We start from the raw sequence: 9,505 nt of genomic DNA on the forward strand, positions 1-9,505 counted from the left end.
TAAATTCCCTTCTAGCTGTTTCAGTTTTTTCATCCGTAACCTATTCTACTAGTTCAAAATAAAATACAATTAACTTGGACTGCATTCAGTTAGGAAATAGGGTATTAAAAATGCAACAATTCTGCATCTAAGTTGATCTCATAACTACTAGTCAAAACTCAGTTTCATGTTGCCAGTATGATTTCTTTTAGGGTCAAATCCCAAATTCTTTCAGGATGTTAAATCATTGACAGAATTTCCATTATCTAATTCCTTTTTTACTCAGTGGAAATTTTTATTTGCTTTTACCCTTGGAAGGTTATGAGTGTGAGTTCAAAGAGCAAATCTGGAAAGCTAACCTTCTGTAAGCATTGACCGTTACAACAGAAACTGCATTGTGTGGAGATGTCAGAAACAATTTGTGTTATCTCCTTCCCCAAGGAATGCGATGAGTGATTGACAGTTTTGCTTCAAGGTAGGCCAGGCAAGAGAGCAGGAGACTTATAGATTTACCAAAGTTGCAGCCATTCAGATTATACTATATTAATATTAATATTTTACCAGCAAACTAAAACAAGTGAAGAATATAGCTGTCAATGCTCCCAACACCAGGTTTCTAATTATCATGTTTCTGGCTCAGTGTCAACCTGATACTAAAGAGCTCTGAATGAAATGGCTAATTCTTAATCCCTTATCCTCACACCTGATCCTCTAACAGCTTGTCTCTTTGGCATGCAGATAGCAAAACTAACTTGATTCATTGCAGAAAACATAGAATGGTTTTGAAAAAAGACTTCAAAATTAGAGCTGAACTCCAGGCACGGACAAACTGAACTGCTGCAGTTCCAGCCTCCGAGAAAGGAGCTTGTGTACTGTGGTGGCCCAAGGCAGGTTGTTAAAATAAGGAAAACTAATTAAAAATCTATAGCAAAATTATTTGTCACTGCAGAAACTGGATGAGCTGATACTGCTAATGAGCCTTTCTACAAAATCTTCTGGTTGCACTTCACCAGCATTGTATTCCTCTCTCGAATTGAGGGAAACTGCTTTAGCAGGGGCTTGGACTAGATGATCTCCATAGGTCTTTGCCAACCCCTATGATTTTGTGATCCTGAACAACATAGATACTTTCAAATTTCCCTCTACCAGGATGGTGCTGCAGCAAAAGAAGGTTCTGACTCAGTTTGAACTGCACCAACAAATTCGTCTGGAGTTTCTGAAACAGAAGCTGCTGGGATTGCATCACCTAGAAAGTGAGATGGAGAATCAGCTGAAGGTAAATCAGGATAACATGACTCACCAACCTGAATCAGTCAGTGACAAAGCATCTGCTGTTCCAGTCATTGGTTGACAGGTTGTAAGGGTTTTTTCGCTGTCCCAATTGACATCGGTGCAGAGATTCACTGTTGAAGCTCAGGACCCAGTAACACAGGCAGGCAGTTAACAGCCTGAAACCATTTCCTACAAAGAGAACCTGGAAAATGAGAGATGCATTATATTCTTTATCTAACTTGTTGACAGTTCTGCATCACATCCATTGCAAGTTCAGGCTTATTTTTTGGTTACTTGAACATCTTTGTCTAATCGGATGGAGTCTATTCAACCTTCTTACTAGTACATCAGTGTGCTTGAGTTCACAGCCAAGACAAGGAGGGTCAGGCCCAAATGCCATGTATATGTGACTAGTCAGGCTGCACAGCACATCTCCTGCTCTTCATCAAATGCTCTCAGCATGTTTGTGTCAAGTGCTGTTAAAGGGAAGCCATACCATATTGTTTCCCATGCTTCTGCAATGACATGAATGTTTTTTGTCACACCACGTAGGATAACATAACCCAGAATCAAACCATTTTGTGTTAACTGACTGCTGCTTTATCCTTATGTGCAGGAAGCAGAGTGGAACTTTGTTACTGAGTTGGCTACACTGACTCGAGTTCCAGTCACTGTGAAGGAGCAGCTGTCCAAAAGGAGCAAGCCAGCAGGTTGGTACAATCCAGGAGTCTTAAAAAATACACAGTTCCACTTACTCTGTTCAGTACAGTGCAATATGTTACAATAGAGTTTTGGGGAAAGATTTTTTTCATCAGATGAGGTAATTGGAGTATAGAAAAAAAGTACAGTGAGCTTCCACGGTCATCCAGCTTGCTGGTAGCTGAATTACAAAGAAATGTGTCTGTTCCCACTCCAAAGCTGCCCTTTAACCAAAAGGTACCATGAGGTAAGGCTTTACCTTGCACAAACTCAAATTATTTTTCACATCTTTATAATGTACTTCAAAAAGAACTCTGTTCACTTTGTTCACTGTGTTCACTATCGCCCGGCTTTCGTTCTCTTGGTGGAATAGAAGTATCAGCCTTCCCACACCCATACTCAAAAGTTAAATCTTAATTAGGAAACTTGAAATATTTATATGAATCTGGTGCACTTTTAGCAGATTAGACTAATCCACTATTCAAGAGACCCTTTCAATGGTTGCACCTCATAGAAACTTACATCAGTGTGCAGCAAATTTGAAAGTTGAAGTTCACTCTGAGACTATTTACAGTCAAAACTATATTCTAGCCCTGGGTAAACTTGGGTTTGTTTTTTTTTTTTGCCATAAGAATTTATATGTATAAAGTGTTACTATGCTAGAAATTACTGTAGAGGTGGGGTTTTTTTGTTGTTTTTTTTTGTCTTTGTTTTGTTTTTCTTTTAGGTTTTGAGTTGTTTTGTTTTTGTTTTCCTTTTTGCTTGAGAATAATCAAAAAACAGCTCTAATATCTGTGATTGATTGATTGATTGATTGATTTTTAAACCATATGTCTTTGGTAATTCAGGAGAGAAAACAAAGTCAAAAAGAGGGACCTTAAAGCCTCCAGAATCAGAAGACAGAGATGATTCTTGTGAAAATATTCAAGAGCCCCTCAGACTGAATTCCAGCTTATGCAGGTACAGTAGAGGCTAAAAAAAATGCATTGTGAAAAACACAAAATAGTACAACATCTACTTTGTAAGCAGGTATGCCAATCAAAACCCAAAATATAACACCTATGCTAGCTAATCTTCTTTAACACTTACTTCTCACATATACTCGACCATTGTTTTTCCTATATCCTTTTCTAAATTAGGAAAATCATCGGAGTTTGCTTGTCTGTGCTGTTACGGATCTTATCAGTAACTTTGATTTTAAGCAGATAAATGAGAAATACTCTTTCCAAATTTCCTTCAATTAGGCTTTTAAAAACCTGAGTCACAGACAGCATAAATCAACACAGACAATTGAACCCAATGGAACTAAGTTGACTTGTAGCAACCAAAATATGGTCTGCGGTATTTAGGCTTTCAACTACCACTTTATTTCTTCAACAAAGGCAAGCGCCAGTCTTTGGCTGATGAGGGTAGCAGTTCTAACAATGATTTTCTTGATAGATGTTTCAGTTGGCTTATGCTGGGGTGCTAACTAGAGGAGAAGAAACGGCTACAAACCTGAAAGATGCCAGCTGATTACTACGGGCAGATCAAACCAGCCAGCTGGTCTCTGGGGCTTGATATATTGAGCAGAGAAAATCCTGTTGACAGGCAAAGCAAACAGTTAGTTCTCAGGAGCCACAGGCCTTTGGGGGAAAGTATTTATCCCCTGAGTGACCTCAGCCTGGGACTGACTTCAGGAGATGGCTCCTTTCCCCGATGGCATCAACTCTTTTCACACACTCCTTTCCCACAGCCAACAAGGGATACGCGTGTAGGGAACAGGGACACAACAAAGGAACATTTATCTTTATGCAACTTTGTTTTGGCAGCCTCAACAGAGGCAGCTGAAACCAGTGACTGCAGCAGTTATAGTCATAGAGCAAGTGCTCTCAAAATGAATTTCGTTTAAGAGGGTAGCCTTTGAAAAACCTGGTCTACAATTTTGTTTTATTTCTCTCGTTTATTTCTTTCAGAGAGAGGTTAGAGAGGCCACGCGAAGGGGAGACTGAACCAAGGAAAAACACAAAGATGCTAAAAAAAAGAGGCGACAGGTAGTCAAAGTATTTATATGAGCTGTCTGAACACAGAGTACCAAAGCATTCTTCTGGGAGATCTCAGCAGCTATAAATACTCACTGAGCTGGTTTACTGAGGAACAATGAAGAACATCAATAATAACCGAGAAATCTTCTTTAGCTACAGACTGAGAATCAATCCCAACATTCTCACTTACCCTTGGCAAGGGGAAACAAAGAATTCTTTAAGCTCTTCCAGACGGTGTGGGAAACATGAAGGGGAGATAGTTTCAAATGAGGAATATACCTGAGGAAAATGCAGAACCAATCCACCCTAGACTGCTGAGGTCAGGACACCGCAGTAAGGTTTCGTTTTAATGTTGATGTACCATTTACTTTTGAGCCTGAAATGTGCTGGATTTGGTCTCAGTATTTGTGATAGCTGCTTTAGACTAACAGAAATAGATAGAAATTTAAAGACTACATAAAGAGACTTCAGGTTCTATTGGTAAATTGAAAGATTAAATTAGTCTTTCCCTTGTTATATTTTAATGCTTCCAAGGTAAGATATGCTATAAAATTTGTACAAATATTTCTGTAAATCTACTTCCCTCTGTTTATCTCAGAATTTTGATTATTATTTTTTAGAAAGACTGAGACAAAGCTCATCTACTGTTTCATTTTCTTGTATTTCACTTTATATTCAAATTCCTTAAGTAAACTCTTTTGTTTTCAGTGTATTTTGGTATTCTCATTACATTCTATATGGGAATTTTTCTTGTCATGCAAAGCAGCTCTTTCTCCCTGGCTGCACAGAGCACCTGTATCTTGTAATAAATTGCCCTACTTAAGCAGTCTTACAGCTTTTGTGAAATAGAAGTTTTTTGTCTTTTTAAAATTAACATATATTTTCCTAACTAAAGGGCTGTCCTTTGGCACCCAATGTAAAATACTACATCAGCAAAGCAGTTTACCTCGGATAAAAGCGCCGCCACACAAATGACTTCACTGGGCACGTTATGAACAATTGTTAAATTGTTAATTTTCACTTCAGTCGTTATCAAAATCTTTTTCTCTACACTACACGACTTCAAGCGTTAGATTCTGCTGTTTCAGCAATCACTCTCCATGGTCTCTCTGCCTTACCGATGGGGACATTTTAATTGCCTGTTTGATGTGATTTATCTTCAAATGGATGCAGCCTGTTTCCTTCTGTTTGAATACCGTAATTCTTCAGCACACTCTATACACATAGCAATAAGGAAGCTTTTAATAACAGAGTTGATTATGTTCTGAAGATACCGTTTTAAACCATGCAGTGTAGCACAGGCTCCAGTCACAGGCCGAATGCAGCAGTCTACCCAGATGCACTGTGTGATTCATTCCACTGGGCAGGGCTTGCATGCCTTCTCACTGTCTTATCCCAAAAGCAGGGCAGCAGTGCCCTCTGCCGGGCAGCCCGTGGGGCTTCTTCCCCTTGCTGTTGGAGGGCAGCAGTTGCTTGCCCAGGAGAGTCCCTACCCCACCTCCTCTCTCAGCCTCTGCAGGTGAGACTGGCCAGCCAGGGCTGTGTCTCTGCCTGCTTTCTGTCCTCCCTTCTCTGGGCTCAGCTTTCTGCAAACATCCCTTTCTCCCATTCTCTCACCAAGTCACCTTTACTTCATGACAAAAAAAAAAAAAACACCCAAGTGTTACTAACTTCAGTCATTTTGCATTACACCACTGATTCACTGCCTTGGTAAAAGTCTTGTACAGATTTCATGCATGGCATGGCACTCACGGTAGTTCTCTGTAAGTGATGCAGGTACTGAACAAGAAAGAGTATCATAGAATCACAGAATATCCCAAGTTGGAAGGGACTCATAAGGATTATCAAGTCAAACTCCTGGCTCCATGCAGGTCTCACAGTTGGTGACACAGAATTTCATTTGGCCATGAAACAAGTGTAGCAACACCAAGTTGAGCTCACAACAGTTCATTTAAGCTCTGTATATTATATTTTTCAACTTTAACTATTGTTAACAGTCTAGAGCTGTCTCTAAACACCAAAGATCATAGAATCATAGAATCAAAGAAGTTGGAAAAGAGCATTAAGATCATCTAGTCCAGCCATCAACCCATCACTACCATACCCACTAAACCATGTCCCTCAGTGCCATATCTACGTGTTTTTTGAACACCTCCAGGGACAGTGACTCCACCACCTCCCTGGGCAGCCTGTTCCAATGCCTCACCACTCTTTCAGAGAATAAATTTTTCCAAATATCCAACCTGAACCTCTCCAGGTGCAGTTAAAAGCCATTACTGGTCAGGAGGAAAATATCTCTGCCATCAACAAGTTATTCAAAGAGGATGCAGAACAACTTCTTTACTTTGAGGGTGACCACACTGAAAGAGGCTGCCCAGAGAGCCTGTGAAGTCTCCTTCTCTGGAGACAGTCAAAACCCACCTGGATGCTTTCCTATGTGACCTACTTAGGGAACAGCTTTAGCAGGGGGTTGGACTAGATGATCTCCAGAGGTCCCTTCAACCCCTACAAGTCTGTGATTCTGTTATATCCATCCTTGAAGAGTTTCAGCACTCAGCGAGACAAGATCCTAAGCAACCAATTTTAACATGGAAGTTAGCCCTGCTTGGAACAGGTTGGACTAACTGACCTCCAGCTACATGAGTCTCAATGTGATTCTCATATACCTTCCATCTGATCTGTTACTGAGTTTTTTAGTGCTTTTTCTCCACTTTGTATCTTTCCTGTATTTAAGGGGCAGTAGAAATAACTTGTGAGCCAGGGATTGTGCCTGGAGAGTCCATGGGAGATGGCTGAGCAGTTCTGTCAGCTGAGAGCTGTCTCCATCATAATGGATGTCAGCAGAGGAAAATGAAAATACAGCTCAAAACACCTGCCTTATACTGTACAGCTCTTTTAGTTTATACAGAAAAGGCTCATAAGGAGCTTTGATGCTTTATAGATACAGACAAAAGTGCTGCCAAAAATGTAAGGGAAAAAGCACGCCTTTCTTCTTCCTGTCAATGCTAACAGCTATTAAAACAGCTCAGCCTCATTCATAGTTTTAAGACAAGTCACAGCCCTGCTACAAATTTTTAGCAGTTTGACAATTCACAAAGCATGAAAGCATCTTCAAACTACAAGAATAAAGCAAGGAGAGAACTGCTCCCACCCACATGCCCAGACACTGAGCACTGCCCAGCTCAGCTCAGTGCTTCTACAAGGGGCACATAGCAGTATAGGTTCCTGTTCTGCAGTTGTATTTAGGATCAAAAATGAATTCATTTCTATTTGCTACAGTTTTATTTTTTTCAAGGATAGGTTAGCAACATGGGGTGGGGCATTGCTGTGAAATAGCCCTTAGGGTGGTAAAAGAAGCACCACTTACCTTATTTAAGGCCCCCAGGAGAACACCACATGTAGCTAGCTCTCTGATGGTGTATTGCAGTAACTGAGTAAGGCGTCCGTCACCTCACCAGGATAGGGACCATGCAGCAAGTTCCCTGTGCTCAGAAATAAAGAAGATGTCTTTAAATTACATCCAGGGAGCAGTGCTTATCCAGGGTGGAGAGACCCAGGCACTGCATGGGCTCAATGCAGGCTGTCCCTAAGCAGCAGCACTGGAGTGTGGCCAGGCTGTGGGAGCTTCTGAACATGATGGGCACGCTAGCACATTTCTCCTCAGAGAAATCCCAGATTTACACTGGTCTGACAAGCACAGTGTTGTTCACATAGAACCACTGATCCATGAAGTGCTTCAAACACCCGTAGGTATATTTATTCACAGATACTTTAACAAGAAGAAACAAATGCATGTTAACAACAGTGGAGTTTGACCCTTATACACAAAGGGTTCTTTGGTTTAAGACTATGTTTTGCACGTAGAAAAGTGGAATCTGTTAGTACTAGTTACACAGCAGTTCCTTCTATCACCTCTTGTTAGAAAAGCCTTGTGGATTGAATACTTTTGCTGGAAGCTGAGCAACCATTGCTACTGGCACAAACACACACAGAACAAAATCGCTAAGGAAAATGTAACCAGTGGTTCCAAAACTTAACACCGTCAGACAATAGTTTCATAAGCTGGCTTTCCTCCTGTTTTCAGGAATAGACTACCAGACCTGCTGCTGGCACTATCAACGCTTAGAGCAAATTGCATGAAAGAAGACAGTGGGGGTGGAGACCTGCGTTTCAAGATTGCTAGACAAGATGGCTGACCTGCTGGGCTGTAGGTTATTTCAGAGTGGTCTATCCTCGCGCTTCTCTGGCAACGTCGCTTTATATAAAATATACGGACCACCAGGTAAACACACAAGCCTAGGGTTAAGAGTATTCTCCAGGCAACAGGAAACATGAATTTTAACCCTTAGGGTGGAGAGTCAAATATTTTTTACAAGCACAGTATTTCTTTTTGCTGCTGATGAGAGGCTTTGGTTTTTCTTTTATTTTGGAAACAGAATCAATTCAGATCACTTTAGGCTGAATTGTGGTGTTTCTTCACCAGTTCAGATTAAAGCCAAAGCAAAAAGAATAGCTGGCTATTCAGACCAGCCCTGATGCCAGGCTTCAAACCAAGCTGACAGAAATGAAGTTTTGTAGGGTAGTGATTTGTTCCCTGGTAATACCGGAGGTGATAGCATGCTGGCTTCAGAATACAATGACAGGCTTCAGGTAGGCTATACTCCAAAACTTTCACGTCCCACATGCACCTGACATGCACCACACACCCTGTGCCAACATCTTATTGCTGCATGGAAAGGATGGACCAGCACTAAGTGGTCAAGTATCACAACCAGATAAAATCAATCCAGTGGCACTGTGCTGCCACTGTACTTTTCCTATTGCAGTTTGGTAGTGTAGGAAAGGGCAAAATGGTGCTTAGCCAATGGGTGCTGCTTTGCCAGCCTGCTCACATTCATAGCACCAACCCTCCACTGTAGCTCACACTTCCCACATCTGCAACACAATCAGTTGCAGACTGATGCATGACTAAAAAGTGACAAAAAATGTTTCTTCTACAGAGTCTGTGAGAGAACCAGAAAAACAGGGCAAAAGCATTTCCACAGCTCTCATAGAAAGAGGTTATAAGTCCATTTTTCTCACCTTTTCTGTATCATATCTTGTTCATGGCAAGCCTACGCCCTATCCAAGCTCAGATCAGCACAGAGCACACCAAGAAAACCAATGCCAAGCCACATACAGCTTAGGTGAAACGGGAGCATTTCTTACTGGTTTTCTACTACAGATGAACATGACGGCAATCAACCACTAAAGATCTTGGGAGAAAGCTAACTGAAGTCTCCCTTGGCTAAAACTGAGACAGCTGCAAGATAAATGGTAAAGTATATTTTTTACAGTGAACTCTTATTTAATTAAGACAGACTAGAACATGCTACAGTATACATATGCAGAGATTTAGACATAAACATCCCTTGTTATCTAAGGTGTTTCCTTCCTTCACATGATGCCAACCTAAAAGACAATTTCTCATGAGTTTCTCCACCCAAAATTTTCGATCGTTGAGCAACAGCACCAGAAAGCAGAGGAAGACG

At 41.0% G+C, this 9,505-nt stretch overlaps 1 protein-coding gene across 3 annotated transcripts in view; it reads left to right on the forward strand.

Annotated features, from left to right (window-relative positions):
* Positions 1–4,806, forward strand: part of EVC (EvC ciliary complex subunit 1) — a 53,408-nt gene extending 48,602 nt beyond the window's left edge. For all 3 annotated transcript variants that reach the window (NM_001005347.3, XM_015285762.4, XM_046940197.1), the window contains 4 exons: positions 1,129–1,255; positions 1,868–1,961; positions 2,799–2,910; positions 3,906–4,806. In NM_001005347.3, the coding sequence (NP_001005347.1) occupies positions 1,129–1,255; positions 1,868–1,961; positions 2,799–2,910; positions 3,906–3,987 (415 nt within the window). In that variant the 3' untranslated portion in view covers positions 3,988–4,806. The remainder of the gene's footprint in view (positions 1–1,128; positions 1,256–1,867; positions 1,962–2,798; positions 2,911–3,905) is intronic.
* The last annotated feature ends 4,699 nt before the right edge of the window (positions 4,807–9,505 follow it).

Source organism: Gallus gallus, chromosome 4 (assembly GCF_016699485.2).
Source record: "Gallus gallus isolate bGalGal1 chromosome 4, bGalGal1.mat.broiler.GRCg7b, whole genome shotgun sequence".
In the NCBI taxonomy this organism is placed as follows: domain Eukaryota; kingdom Metazoa; phylum Chordata; class Aves; order Galliformes; family Phasianidae; genus Gallus; species Gallus gallus.